The following is a 15,622-nucleotide window of genomic DNA, read 5'->3' as shown; positions in this document are numbered from 1 at the left end:
TTGGTACAGTGGTAAACCTGCCTGGTATTGGTACTTTTTAAACCCCTCAGAACAGTGGTAAACCTGCCTGGTATTGGTACAGTGGTAAACCTGCCTGGTATTGGTACAGTGGTAAACCTGCCTGGTATTGGTACAGTGGTAAACCTGCCTGGTATTGGTACAGTGGTAAACCTGCCTGGTATTGATACAGTGGTAAACCTGCCTGGTATTGGTACAGTGGTAAACCTGCCTGGTATTGGTACTTTTTAAATCCCTCAGAACAGTGGTAAACCTGCCTGGTATTGGTACAGTGGTAAACCTGCCTGGTATTGGTACAGTAGTAAACCTGCCTGGTATTGGTACAGTGGTAAACCTGCCTGGTATTGGTACAGTGGTAAACCTGCCTGGTATTGGTACAGTGGTAAACCTGCCTGGTATTGGTACAATGGTAAACCTGCATGGTATTGGTACAGTGGTAAACCTGCCTGGTATTGGTACAGTGGTAAACCTGCCTGGTATTGGTACCTTTTAAACCCCTCAGAACAGTGGTAAACCTGCCTGGTATTGGAAGCATGTGTATCTTGTCCCCACAGTAAGGAAGATGGTTCTGGAAGGGCCATCTTCACCATGCCTCCAAATCAACAATTAAACAACGCCTCTGTGTCAAAAGGCTCTTCATTGAAAACAACTGACTACTGTAAAGATCCACACACACCATCGATGGGTTTGGCTTCGAAAGAATGATGCATATGCAGAGAATAACCCCATTACCTACTGTGGAATATGGTGGTGGATCTTTGATGTTATGGGGGCTGTTCTGCTTCCGCTGGTCCTGGGGCTGTTCTGCTTCCGCTGGTCCTGGGGCTCCGGATGCTTCCGCTGGTCCCGGGGCTCCGGATGCTTCCGCTGGTCCCGGGGCTCCGGATGCTTCCGCTGGTCCTGGGGCTCCGGATGCTTCCGCTGGTCCTGGGGCTCCGGATGCTTCCGCTGGTCCTGGGGCCCCGGATGCTTCTGCTGGTCCTGGGGTTCTGGAAGCTTCCGCTGGTCCTGGGGCCCCGGATGCTTCCACTGGTCCTTTTTCTCCCCAATTTCGTGGTGTCCAATTGTTAGAAGTTACTATCTTGTCTCATCGCTACAACTCCCGTACGGAGCAGCACCAGAATTAAAAACACGTCTTACCTTTTTGTAGTTAATAAATTCAACGTGATAACTTGGCCAATAGTATCCTTAACTGGCTTTGTAAAAGTGAATCCATTCTTCTGTAACCAATAAAAACATCTCTCTCCCTATCGTCTGAATCATCATTATAATGTCAGGACAGTAGCCTATGCTTTGGAGGGGGGAGGGGCAGGTAACCTAAACATGTTCCAATGCTTTGAAAATAACGATTCTGTTCCGGAACAGTATGGATAACTTTCGTTCCATGTTCCATTTCTGTTCCTTGAAAATGTTCATTATTTTCCTTTTTTTGGTTCTGTTCCCTGAACCAGTTTCAACCCCTGATTTGGATCTGTTCCCTGAACCAGTTTCAACCCCTGATTTGGTTCTGTTCCCTGAACCAGTTTCAACCCCTGATTTGGTTCTGTTCCCTGAACCAGTTTCAACCCCTGATTTGGTTCTGTTCCCTGAACCAGTTTCAACCCCATTTTTTGGTTCTGTTCCCTGAACCAGTTTCAACCCCTGATTTGGTTCTGTTCCCTGAACCAGTTCCAACCCCTGATTTGGTTCTGTTCCCTGAACCAGTTTCAACCCCTGATTTGGTTCTGTTCCCTGAACCAGTTTCAACCCCTTTTTTTGGTTCTGTTCCCTGAACCAGTTTCAACCCCTGATTTGGTTCTGTTCCCTGAACCAGTTTCAACCCCTGATTTGGATCTGTTCCCTGAACCAGTTTCAACCCCTGATTTGGTTCTGTTCCCTGAACCAGTTTCAACCCCTGATTTGGTTCTGTTCCCTGAACCAGTTTCAACCCCTTTTTTTGGTTCTGTTCCCTGAACCAGTTTCAACCCCTGATTTGGTTCTGTTCCCTGAACCAGTTTCAACCCCTGATTTGGATCTGTTCCCTGAACCAGTTTCAACCCCTGATTTGGTTCTGTTCCCTGAACCAGTTTCAACCCCTGATTTGGTTCTGTTCCCTGAACCAGTTTCAACCCCTGATTTGGATCTGTTCCCTGAACCAGTTTCAACCCCTGATTTGGTTCTGTTCCCTGAACCAGTTTCAACCCCTGATTTGGATCTGTTCCCTGAACCAGTTTCAACCCCTGATTTGGTTCTGTTCCCTGAACCAGTTCCAACCCCTGATTTGGATCTGTTCCCTGAACCAGTTTCAACCCCTGATTTGGTTCTGTTCCCTGAACCAGTTCCAACCCCTGATTTGGTTCTGTTCCCTGAACCAGTTTCAACCCCTGATTTGGATCTGTTCCCTGAACCAGTTTCAACCCCTGATTTGGTTCTGTTCCCTGAACCAGTTTCAACCCCTGATTTGGTTCTGTTCCCTGAACCAGTTTCAACCCCTGATTTGGTTCTGTTCCCTGAACCAGTTCCAACCCCTGATTTGGTTCTGTTCCCTGAACCAGTTCCAACCCCTGATTTGGTTCTGTTCCCTGAACCAGTTTCAACCCCTGATTTGGATCTGTTCCCTGAACCAGTTTCAACCCCTGATTTGGTTCTGTTCCCTGAACCAGTTTCAACCCCTGATTTGGTTCTGTTCCCTGAACCAGTTCCAACCCCTGATTTGGATCTGTTCCCTGAACCAGTTTCAACCCCTGATTTGGTTCTGTTCCCTGAACCAGTTTCAACCCCTGACTTGGATCTGTTCCCTGAACCAGTTTCAACCCCTGATTTGGATCTGTTCCCTGAACCAGTTCCAACCCCTGATTTGGTTCTGTTCCCTGAACCAGTTTCAACCCCTGATTTGGTTCTGTTCCCTGAACCAGTTCCAACCCCTGATTTGGTTCTGTTCCCTGAACCAGTTTCAACCCCTGATTTGGTTCTGTTCCCTGAACCAGTTTCAACCCCTGATTTGGTTCTGTTCCCTGAACCAGTTCCAACCCCTGATTTGGATCTGTTCCCTGAACCAGTTCCAACCCCTGATTTGGTTCTGTTCCCTGAACCAGTTCCAACCCCTGATTTGGATCTGTTCCCTGAACCAGTTTCAACCCCTGATTTGGATCTGTTCCCTGAACCAGTTCCAACCCCTGATTTGGTTCTGTTCCCTGAACCAGTTTCAACCCCTGATTTGGTTCTGTTCCCTGAACCAGTTTCAACCCCTGATTTGGTTCTGTTCCCTGAACCAGTTCCAACCCCTGATTTGGATCTGTTCCCTGAACCAGTTCCAACCCCTGATTTGGTTCTGTTCCCTGAACCAGTTCCAACCCCTGATTTGGATCTGTTCCCTGAACCAGTTCCAACCCCTGATTTGGTTCTGTTCCCTGAACCAGTTCCAACCCCTGATTTGGATCTGTTCCCTGAACCAGTTCCAACCCCTGATTTGGTTCTGTTCCCTGAACCAGTTTCCTGATTTGGATCTGTTCCCTGAACCAGTTCCAACCCCTGATTTGGTTCTGTTCCCTGAACCAGTTTCCTGATTTGGATCTGTTCCCTGAACCAGTTTCCTGATTTGGATCTGTTCCCTGAACCAGTTTCAACCCCTGATTTGGATCTGTTCCCTGAACCAGTTCCAACCCCTGATTTGGTTCTGTTCCCTGAACCAGTTTCCTGATTTGGTTCTGTTCCCTGAACCAGTTTCCTGATTTGGATCTGTTCCCTGAACCAGTTTCAACCCCTGATTTGGTTCTGTTCCCTGAACCAGTTTCCTGATTTGGTTCTGTTCCCTGAACCAGTTTCCTGATTTGGTTCTGTTCCCTGAACCAGTTTCCTGATTTGGTTCTGTTCCCTGAACCAGTTTCCTGATTTGGATCTGTTCCCTGAACCAGTTTCCTGATTTGGATCTGTTCCCTGAACCAGTTTCCTGATTTGGATCTGTTCCCTGAACCAGTTTCCTGATTTGGATCTGTTCCCTGAACCAGTTTCCTGATTTGGATCTGTTCCCTGAACCAGTTTCCTGATTTGGTTCTGTTCCCTGAACCAGTTTCCTGATTTGGTTCTGTTCCCTGAACCAGTTTCCTGATTTGGATCTGTTCCCTGAACCAGTTTCCTGATTTGGTTCTGTTCCCTGAACCAGTTTCAACCCCTGATTTGGATCTGTTCCCTGAACCAGTTTCAACCCCTGATTTGGATCTGTTCCCTGAACCAGTTTCCTGATTTGGATCTGTTCCCTGAACCAGTTTCAACCCCTGATTTGGTTCTGTTCCCTGAACCAGTTTCCTGATTTGGATCTGTTCCCTGAACCAGTTTCCTGATTTGGATCTGTTCCCTGAACCAGTTTCAACCCCTGATTTGGTTCTGTTCCCTGAACCAGTTTCCTGATTTGGATCTGTTCCCTGAACCAGTATCCTGATTTGGATCTGTTCCCTGAACCAGTTTCCTGATTTGGTTCTGTTCCCTGAACCAGTTTCCTGATTTGGATCTGTTCCCTGAACCAGTTTCCTGATTTGGTTCTGTTCCCTGAACCAGTTTCCTGATTTGGATCTGTTCCCTGAACCAGTTTCCTGATTTGGATCTGTTCCCTGAACCAGTTTCCTGATTTGGATCTGTTCCCTGAACCAGTTTCCTGATTTGGTTCTGTTCCCTGAACCAGTTTCAACCCCTGATTTGGTTCTGTTCCCTGAACCAGTTTCAACCCCTGATTTGGATCTGTTCCCTGAACCAGTTTCCTGATTTGGATCTGTTCCCTGAACCAGTTTCCTGATTTGGTTCTGTTCCCTGAACCAGTTTCCTGATTTGGACACCAATCTTTTTGTATTACTTCGGGGACAATCAACAAAACAAAAATCACAAATATTGTTCTTAATAATTAACAACATTTGATAAATTGTGTATTTTGATAAACCAAAGTATCAGCTATCACTATCACACATGTAAAGGAACCACCTTCTAATTTTACAAAAAATATCATCAAATAGCAACTAAGGGACAGTTCGAAATGTATTGGGCGAGGGGGGGTGACATAAAAAAATGTTTGCCCCCCTCCCCCCCAACGTAAAAAATCTTTTCACACACCCCTCTCATAGAAAAAAATGTTATGTTCTCGACCACAAATAACAATAACTGTAGCAACCCTGTGTTTATAAACGTGGATATCGACTTTTACCACGTTCAATACCACGCAGGTGTTGCGGGCCAGAAGATTGAGAGTTCACCGACCACCACGGACGGACAAGCTAACTTTCCCTGCCTGTTTTCATCAGACCTAAACCTAAACTGACTTCTCTTTGCCGGCAATTGAAACAAACTGAAACATTGAAAAACAACCTGGCTTGTGAACAAATCAAGATAAACACTTTCAAGTAAATTAGAGCAACGTCTCTGCCTGTGGCAGCGCTTCTATAAAAAAATCAGTCTTTCAGCACTTCACTCACAGTGCTCACAGCTGCTCATAGCCCACAAACCAGGCAGTGTTGCGGCACAATGAGGGCTATAGGTTTCCTAATTCTTTGTGCGATTACCAGCTATGAAACACAAATGGTAGAAATCATTTGAAAACGGCTACAGCAGTTTATTTTTTGCCATAAATGTGCTCATACTTGACTTTTAACTTTATTTTAATTTGCAAATGCGAGTGGGAATGCTGGCACTGTGTAGCCCTGACCCCTGACCTCTAACCACCCGCCAATGTGACTGATGAAATAAACATCTTTACTCGCCATTGCCAAAATCTACCCACATTTGGCTGGTGTTAATTTCAGCCCCTGTCCTCAGTTGCTTCATGACTCTAAAACCTAATTAAAATAAACATATTTGAACCAAAATTCATATCCTATTTTAGTATATCAGGGAGATGGAGTTGACAGTTTACGGCGATTTAGATATTGTTTGTTTAAATCTAAAATGTGTTTGTGTGTGTTTCAGATGGTTCCATCTCTAAATATAGAGTTGGGTTGGTGTGATGAAGGATTCTGACTCTCATAGTCTTAAAACCTTGACTCTGAGACGACCCAGTAGGATTCTGATCAGTCTTAAAACCTCGACTCTGTGACGACCCAGGAGGATTCTGATCAGTCTTAAAACCTCGACTCTGAGACGACCCAGCAGGATTCTGATCAGTCTTAAAACCTCGACTCTGTGACGACCCAGGAGGATTCAGATAGTCTTAAAACCTCGACTCTGTGACGACCCAGCAAGATTCTGATCAGTCTTAAAACCTAGACTCTGAGACGACCCAGCAGGATTCTGATCAGTCTTAAAACCTTGACTCTGAGACGACCCAGCAGGATTCTGATCAGTCTTAAAACCTCGACTCTGAGACGACCCAGAAGGATTCTGATCAGTCTTAAAACCTCGACTCTGAGACGACCTAAGAGGATTCAGATAAAGTCTTAAAACCTTGACTCTGAGACGACCTAAGAGGATTCAGATAAAGTCTTAAAACCTTGTCTCTGAGACGACCTAGGAGGATTCAGATAAAGTCTTAAAACCTCGACTCTGAGACGACCTAAGAGGATCCAGATAAAGTCTTAAAACATCAACTCTGAGACGACCTAGGAGGATTCAGATAAAGTCTTAAAACCTCGACTCTGAGACGACCTAAGAGGATCCAGATAAAGTCTTAAAACATCGACTCTGTGACGACCCAGTAGGATTCAGATAGTCTTAAAACCTCGACTCTGTGACGACCCAGCAAGATTCTGATCAGTCTTAAAACCTAGACTCTGAGACGACCCAGCAGGATTCTGATCAGTCTTAAAACCTCGACTCTGAGACGACCCAGGAGGATTCTGATCAGTCTTAAAACCTCGACTCTGAGACGACCCAGCAGGATTCCGATCAGTCTTAAAACCTCGACACTCAGACGACCCAGGAGGATTCAGATAAAGTCTTAAAACCTCGACTCTGAGACGACCCAGCAGGATTCTGATCAGTCTTAAAACCTTGACTCTAAGACTTCCTAAGATTCAGTTAGAACGATCTTCAACAAGAAGAAGAGAAAAAGACTTCATTAATGATTGATTCGTTGAGTACGAGATGGAAAACCAAGACAGAAAGGTGGAGGGTTGACCCCCAAAAACCCCGCTGACCAAATAAAACCAAGGACTGCAGTAGGTAGGTGATGGTTTTTGGTTTGATAAAGGGTTTTAAAAGCGGCTGTTTCTGCTCTCTCGTCAACTCCGCTGTGAGGCGGTCCATATGGGGAACGAGGGCTGTGGAAGGGTGTCTAAGGGGGGCAGGATTTCATTACAGTACTTAGCTTTGACAGACTGTAAGTGGGGAAAAATATGTTGTTACCAAACATGGTCCGGGGAGGGGTGAAGTTAGAGAGAGGGGGAGAGAGATAAAAACTCAAGTGTTGGACTTGGGTTTTACAAAGTGTGGGAGAGACTGAGCCTGAAGAGAGTGCTGGCTGTACCATTAGTAGCTAACTTGTCATTTCAACATCAGTGCAGTTGGAGTAAAATCGTATTTCAGATTTTTATGGATCCTTTAGGCACAAATCACAAAGATGAGAAGGACACTGCTTTCATTACAGTAGAGGAGGAGGAGGAGAAAGATGAAGATGAGAAAGATGATAGCGAGACAACAGTGATAGACAGTGAGGAGGAATCAGATGACAAAGCCAAGGAGACTGAACCCCAGCAGCAGAAGGAGCAGGCCTGGGCCCCCACTACCTACTCCAAGTTTGGTAAAGAGGTGTTTTGCTACGTAGGAGAGGAGATCAGCATTTTTGAGGCCTTGGACTCTTACGGTGCTGTCATCTGGCCAGCGGTGAGTCAGTCTACTATTTAACATGACATTCATAGATAACAATGATAGCAGTGAGTCAGTCTACTATTTAACATGGCATTCATAGATAACAATGATAGCAGTGAGTCAGTCTACTATTTAACATGACATTCATAGATAACAATGATAGCAGTGAGTCAGTCTACTATTTAACATGACATTCATAGATAACAATGATAGCAGTGAGTCAGTCTACTATTTAACATGACATCCATAGATAACAATGATAGCAGTGAGTCAGTCTACTATTTAACATGACATTCATAGATAACAATGATAGCAGTGAGTTAGTCTACTATTTAACATGACATTCATAGATAACAATGATAGCAGTGAGTTAGTCTACTATTTAACATGGCATTCATAGACAACGATGATAGCAGTGAGTCAGTCTACTATTTAACATGACATTCATAGATAACAATGATAGCAGTGAGTCAGTCTACTATTTAACATGACATTCATAGATAACAATGATAGCAGTGAGTCAGTCTACTATTTAACATGGCATTCATAGATGGATGTAGGATAACGATGAATTAATATGATGGATGATGATTGATGGTGGTGATGAGGATGGTGATGATGATTTATGAAGTTCTACCAACTATAATGATGGTTTCTATAGTAACTATGGTTGAAGTTCTACCAACTATAATGATGGTTTCTATAGTAACAATGGTTGAAGTTCTAACAACTATAATGATGGTTTCTAACGTAACTATGGATGAAGTTCTAACAACTATAATGATGGTTTCTATAGTAACAATGGTTGAAGTTCTAACAACTATAATGATGGTTTCTATAGTAACTATGGATGAAGTTCTAACAACTATAATAATGGCTTCTATAGTAACGGTGGTTGAAGTTCTAACAACTATAATGATGGTTTCTATAGTAACTATGGATGAAGTTCTAACAACTATAATAATGGCTTCTATAGTAACGGTGGTTGAAGTTCTAACAACTATAATGATGGTTTCTATAGTAACTGTGGATGAAGTTCTAACAACTATAATGATGTTTTCTATAGTAACTATGGTTGAAGATCTAACAACAATAATAATGGTTTCTATAGTAACTATGGTTGAAGTTCTAACAACTATAATGATGGTTTCTATAGTAACTATGGTTAAAGTTCTAACAACTAAAATGATGGTTTCTATAGTAACTATGGTTGAAGTTCTAACAACTATAATCATGGTTTCTATAGTAACTATGGTTGAAGTTCTAACAACTAAAATGATGGTTTCTATAGTAACTATGGTTGAAGTTCTAACAACTATAATGATGGTTTCTATAGTAACTATGGTTGAAGTTCTAACAACTATAATAATGGTTTCTATAGTAACTATGGTTGAAGTTCTAACAACTAAAATTATGGTTTCTACAGTAACTATGGTTGAAGTTCTAACAACTATAATGATGGTTTCTATAGTAACTCTGGTTGCCTGCAGGCGTTGGCTCTGTGTCACTACCTAGAGACCAACGTTGAGCAGTTGAACCTGGTGGACAAGGCAGTGCTGGAGCTAGGAGCAGGTCCTGGCCTAGTGTCTATTGTAGCCACACTCCTAGGTGAGTCTGGGCATTAAATGTACATCTGAGAAGATCAGAGAGGTGTAAGTAATATGGTGAAATTTATACATAGCCTATCATGGTGGAGGAGGTCCTATCAAGGTGGCTAGCAAGGTGGAGGAGGCCCTAGCAAGGTGGAGGAGGTCCTAGCAAGGTGGAGGAGGCCCTAGCTAGGTGGAGGAGGTCCTATCAAGGTGGAGGAGGTCCTATCAAGGTGGAGGAGGTCCTATCAAGGTGGCTAGCAAGGTGGAGGAGGTCCTATCAAGGTGGCTAGGAAGGTGAAAGAGGTCCTATCAAGGTGGCTAGCAAGGTGGAGGAGGTCCTATCAAGGTGGAGGAGGTCCTGTCAAGGTGGCTAGCAAGGTGGAGGAGGCCCTAGCAAGGTGGCTAGGAAGGTGGAGGAGGTCCTATCAAGGTGGCTAGCAAGGTGGAGGAGGTCCTATCAAGGTGGAGGAGGTCCTGTCAAAGTGGCTAGGAAGGTGGAGGAGGCCCTAGCAAGGTGGCTAGGAAGGTGGAGGAGTTCCTATCAAGGTGGCTAGCAAGGTGGAGGAGGTCCTAGCAAGGTGGCTAGCAAGGTGGAGGAGGCCCTAGCAAGGTGGCTAGGAAGGTGGAGGAGGTCCTAGCAAGGTGGCTAGCAAGGTGGAGCAGGTCCTATCATGGTGGTTAGAAAGGTGAAAGAGGTCCTATCAAGGTGGAGGAGCTCCTATCAAGGTGGAGGAGGCCCTATCTAGGTGGAGGAGGTCCTATCAAGGTGGAGGTCCTATCAAGGTGGAGGAGGCCCTAGCTAGGTGGAGGAGGTCCTATCAAGGTGGAGGAGGTCCTATCAAGGTGGCTAGCAAGGTGGAAGAGGTCCTATCAAGGTGGCTAGCAAGGTGGAGGAGGTTCTACCAAGGTGACTAGCAAGGTGGAGGAAGTCCTATCAAGGTGGCTAGCAAGGTGGATTGCAAGGTGGAGGTCCTATCAATGTGGCTAGCTAAGTGGAGGAGGTCCCGGCATTCTATACCACTTACACCTATCCAACCTTTTCAGATCTGCATGAAGTGTCCTCAGCACTAGACAACTAGTGGCTAGGGTTTGATTTGGTACTGGCCACCTGTGTGTCTGTTAGTTGAATAACAGAGTGCTTCCTGTCCCCAGGTGCCTGGATCACAGCTACAGACCTACCAGAGATCATAGGTAACCTGAGAGCCAACCTGCTCCGTAACACAAGAGGGCGTTGTAGGAACACTCCCCAAGCTGCAGCTCTGTCCTGGGGTCCTGACGTGGAACGCATCTACCCCAGATCTGTCTATCGCTATGACTACGTGCTGGCGGCTGACGTGGTGTATCACCATGACTACCTGGAAGAGCTGCTGTTCACCATGAGATACTTCTGCCGTCCAGGTTGATTGATTGATTGAACTGTTTAAAGAATCCCAGAATATAACACTTGAAAGCATTAAATGACGCTTATTTCTAATGTGGTCCTCAGGAACCACTCTGATCTGGGCCAACAAGGTCCGCCTCAAGACAGACCTGAGCTTCACAGAGAACTTCCAGAACACCTTCAACACCACACTGCTGGCTGAGATTGGAGAAGTAAACATATTCATGGGCACGTGTCGAGAAACAGAGGAGAAACCAGAGCTAGACCCAGGAAAACAACAGGAAGAGGAGGAGGAACCAGAGCTGGTCCCAGGAAAACAACAGGAAGAGGAGGAGGAAGAACATGTCTGTTTACAGGTGGAGGGAAATGGTTTAGAGGAAAAGGAGGAAGAGTTTGAAGCAGATCAAACAACTGAGAATGAGGAAGAAAACGCGATGCAGAAGGAGGGACTGAAAGAGGAGAACAAGGACAGAGAAAACCAGGAAGACTCTCAAGATTGCAGAGACGATGAAGAGCAGCAGAATTCTGCTGGCTCACGTTCTACCTCCGAATCAGAGCTTGAGGGTCTTGGTGAGCATTCAACCTAATGTAAATATAAGTTCTAAAAGGCCAGGAGCTGATCTCATTGTGTTGTTGAATTAGTTTAGTTTATTAGGATCCCCATTAGCTACTGCACATGCAGCAGCTACTCTTCACTCTTGTGGTCTTCTTTGTGTTTCTTGTGCAGAGGAGGCAGACACTCAGGACTCAAATGTCCAACGGGAGGAGAGACCGGTCTGGGTCGAACAGTTTGTTGTGGAGGCAGACACTCAGGACTCAAATGTCCAACGGGAGGAGAGACACGTCTGGGTCAAACAGTTTGTTGTGGAGGCAGACACTCAGGACTCAAATGTCCAACGGGAGGAGAGACCGGTCTGGGTCGAACAGTTTGTTGAGGAGGCAGACACTCAGGACTCAAATGTCCAACGGGAAGAGAGACCGGTCTGGGTCGAACAGTTTGTTGTGGAGGCAGACACTCAGGACTCAAATGTCCAACGGGAGGAGAGACCGGTCTGGGTCGAACAGTTTGTTGTGGAGGCAGATAAAAGGTCAGAGGAACAAGACAACAGTTTGGAGGAGGAGGAGGAAGCTGATGCAGGTGATGGCAGTAGCCAAGCATGGGAGAAACAGACGTTGGAACATAGTGATGAAGGATATGAGGATGATGATGATGATGACGCAGAAAACACTAACTCCCGCTGTAGCACCGAAGCGACTGACGAAGACATTATCGGTGAGTCGTTGACATCGTTTTTTAATGCCTAGATACTCAGACTCAATCATTCAACAACACAAGTCTACCATCGACAGTACACACCCAGGAAATAGAAATGGTATGATCCATCCCCATTAGAATGTGAATGAGTGGTTTGTTCCATTCCTGTGTAGAGGAGCTGGACACCAAGGAAACCAAGAATACAGGAGATGCCCAGCTGGATAATACCCACGTCCCCTGGATACGACTGGACAGAGAGGTCTACTTCTATGCTGGGCACAAAATCAACATCGTTGAGGCAATGGACTCCCATGGCGGAGTGATATGGCCAGCAGTGAGTACAGTTCTACACTACATTTGGCGTTGTCGGCAGGATAGTTGTCGGCAGGATAGTTGTCGGCAGGATAAATCACTACATTTGGCGTTGTCGGCAGGATAAATCACTACATTTGGCGTTGTCGGCAGGATAAATCACTACATTTGGCGTTGTCGGCAGGATAAATCACTACATTTGGCGTTGTCGGCAGGATAAATCACTACATTTGGCGTTGTCGGGAAGATAAATCACTACATTTGAAGTAGTTGGCAGGATAAATCAATGCACCAAACACTCACATGGAACAACAGGTGTCTTCTGGCCTTCCTATTCAGATTGCTCTTCTACAGGGAAACAGACAAATGGACTACTGCCACCTAGTGGTGGACTTCTATAAACGTCCTACCTGCAACACGTGATGGACCACTAGGTGGTGATAGGCTACACATAGTAATATAATGTATTTGCTCCCCTGCAGGCATTGGCTCTATGTAACTACCTGGAGACCAATACTGATGTGATAGATCTGAAAGGAAAGCAGGTTTTGGAACTGGGATCAGGGACAGGATTAGTGTCTATCGTCGCCAGTCTACTGGGTAAGTCTTACTGATTACCTTTGAGTTTTAGACTCTAATCCTGTGGTATCTGCTGTATCTGGTGATAACTGACTACAAAAGACATCTTTCTTCTTCTTCTTCTTAAGAAGCTCCTTATGTAATGTGTCCCCAGGTGCCCAGGTGACGGCCACCGACCTCCCAGACGTCCTTAGTAATCTGAGATACAACTTGCTCCGAAACACCAGAGGGCGCTCTAACTATACACCTGAGGTGACAGCTCTGTCCTGGGGTCCTGAGGTGGAACGCACTTACCCGCGATCAGTGTATCGCTATGACTACGTGCTGGCGGCTGACGTGGTGTATCACCACGACTTAGAGGAGCTGTTGGTTACCATGAAATACTTCTGTCGTCCAGGAAACACTCTGATCTGGGCCAACAAGGTCCGCCTCAAGACAAACCTGGTATTCACTGAGGACTTCAAGAACACCTTCAACACCACCCTGCTGGCTGAGATGGGAGAGGTTAAGATCTTCAAGGCCACATGTAAAAGGTAGGAATTGTGGAAAGAAGGATGAGGAACTACTGTCGACATCCTGCCGACTGTAACCAAGAGTATTTTCTTCTTCCTCTGAGAAATGCTTGAAGACAGAAGGCGGCCATCTTGGCTAATGATAATGGACGTTGATGGACGACTGATGTTGTTGTTGATGTTTGATGTTCTACTTTCTAATGATCTACTATACATAGTGCTTTATTGTTTACTTTGTTTTTACACAGGTACTTAGATAGTTGATATTAATATTAAAATGTATGCACTTCGCTGTCTTGTTTCAGTTTGTATGGTCAAATAATAATACCAATAATAATAACACCAATAATAATAATAATAATAACACCAATAATAATAATAATAATAATACCAATAATACCAATAATAATAATAATACCAATAATAATAATAATACCAATAATAATAATACCAATAATAATAATACCAATAATAATAATAATGATACCAATAATAATAATAATAATAATAATAATACCAATAACAATAATAATAATAATAATACCAATAATAATAATACCAATAATAATAATAATAATAATAATAATAATACCAATAACAATAATACCAATAATACCAATAATAATAATAATACCAATAATAATAATAATAATACTAATAATACTAATAATAATACCAATAATAATAATAATAATAATAATAATAATACCAATAATAATAATAATAATAATGGATATCGTAAGTATGCTGCTGGTGGACCTGAGAAATACATAACACACTCACAATGAGAGACAATTAGTCCAAATCTTTTTATTCAGAATTATTTCCCCATTTGTGACATAATTCCATTCCAGTGACTATGATAACAAAATAGTGTGTTGGTATTTTCCATATGTGGTCGAATAAAAATATTGATATAAAATAATACTAAATGTAACCGAGTTAAGAACATACTGTAAAACTTACTCTTCACAGCAGGCTTGAAAGGTTAGATTTTTTTTTAAACGACTAGCTAATTTAACTAGCTAAACAGAGAAAGCTAGGCTAACATTACTTTAATTCGCCACTTTACAAGCTAGCCAGCTAACTCTTCAAATAAACATACCAGATTTATGACAGAAAGAGATACTGTATATGCTGACCTGGTCAGAAAATCTAAATGTCAAACAACATACTGGTACGTTGGTTGGTCACAGTACAACAATACACAAACAACATACTGGAATGGGGGTTGGTCACAGTACAACAATACTACAACAACATACTGGAATGGGGGTTGGTCACAGTACAACAATACTACAACAACATACTGGAATGGGGGTTGGTCACAGTACAACAATACTACAACAACATACTGGAATGGGGGTTGGTCACAGTACAACAATACTACAACAACATACTGGAACGGGGGTTGGTCACAGTACAACAATACTACAACAACATACTGGAATGGGGGTTGGTCACAGTACAACAATACTACAACAACATACTGGAATGTGGGTTGGTCACAGTACAACAATACTACAACAACATACTGGAATGGGGGTTGGTCACAGTACAACAATACTACAACAACATACTGGAATGGGGGTTGGTCACAGTACAACAATACCACAACAACATACTGGAATGGGGGTTGGTCACAGTACAACAATACTACAACAACATACTGGAATGGGGGTTGGTCACAGTACAACAATACTACAACAACATACTGGAATGGGGGTTGGTCACAGTACAACAATACCACAACAACATACTGGAATGGGGGTTGGTCACAGTACAACAATACCACAACAACATACTGGAATGGGGGTTGGTCACAGTACAACAATACCACAACAACATACTGGAATGGGGGTTGGTCACAGTACAACAATACCACAACAACATACTGGAATGGGGGTTGGTCACAGTACAACAATACTACAACAACATACTGGTACGTTGGTTGGTCACAGTACAACAATACTACAACAACATACTGGAATGGGGGTTGGTCACAGTACAACAATACTACAACAACATACTGGAATGGGGGTTGGTCACAGTACAACAATACCACAACAACATACTGGAATGGGGGTTGGTCACAGTACAACAATACTACAACAACATACTGGAATGGGGGTTGGTCACAGTACAACAATACCACAACAACATACTGGAATGGGGGTTGGTCACAGTACAACAATACCACAACAACATA

The 15,622-nt window shown here is 43.7% G+C and overlaps 1 protein-coding gene across 1 annotated transcript; it reads left to right on the top strand.

The window, feature by feature from the left end:
• The first annotated feature begins 7,411 nt into the window (after nt 1–7,411).
• LOC139414036 (uncharacterized) lies at nt 7,412–13,702 on the top strand. Its single transcript, XM_071161912.1, has 8 exons — nt 7,412–7,797; nt 9,273–9,390; nt 10,527–10,772; nt 10,861–11,325; nt 11,483–12,028; nt 12,184–12,344; nt 12,805–12,922; nt 13,056–13,702. Exons 1-8 carry the CDS (start codon nt 7,507–7,509, stop codon nt 13,436–13,438), a joined length of 2,328 nt encoding a protein of 775 aa, XP_071018013.1. The 5' UTR covers nt 7,412–7,506; the 3' UTR covers nt 13,439–13,702.
• Nucleotides 13,703–15,622: the final 1,920 nt, after the last annotated feature.

This window comes from Oncorhynchus clarkii, chromosome 7 (assembly GCF_045791955.1).
Source record: "Oncorhynchus clarkii lewisi isolate Uvic-CL-2024 chromosome 7, UVic_Ocla_1.0, whole genome shotgun sequence".
In the NCBI taxonomy this organism is placed as follows: Eukaryota; Metazoa; Chordata; class Actinopteri; order Salmoniformes; family Salmonidae; genus Oncorhynchus; species Oncorhynchus clarkii.
This window is presented reverse-complemented; position numbering and strand designations above follow the sequence as displayed.

Bases quoted from the DNA above. Each gene is read 5' to 3' on its own strand.
- LOC139414036 (XM_071161912.1), top strand. From the start codon at position 7,507: ATGGATCCTTTAGGCACAAATCACAAAGATGAGAAGGACACTGCTTTC. The intron at 9,391-10,526 runs GTGAGTCTGGGC...TCCTGTCCCCAG, and splicing joins TATTGTAGCCACACTCCTAG to GTGCCTGGATCACAGCTACA. The intron at 10,773-10,860 runs GTTGATTGATTG...TGTGGTCCTCAG, and splicing joins GAGATACTTCTGCCGTCCAG to GAACCACTCTGATCTGGGCC.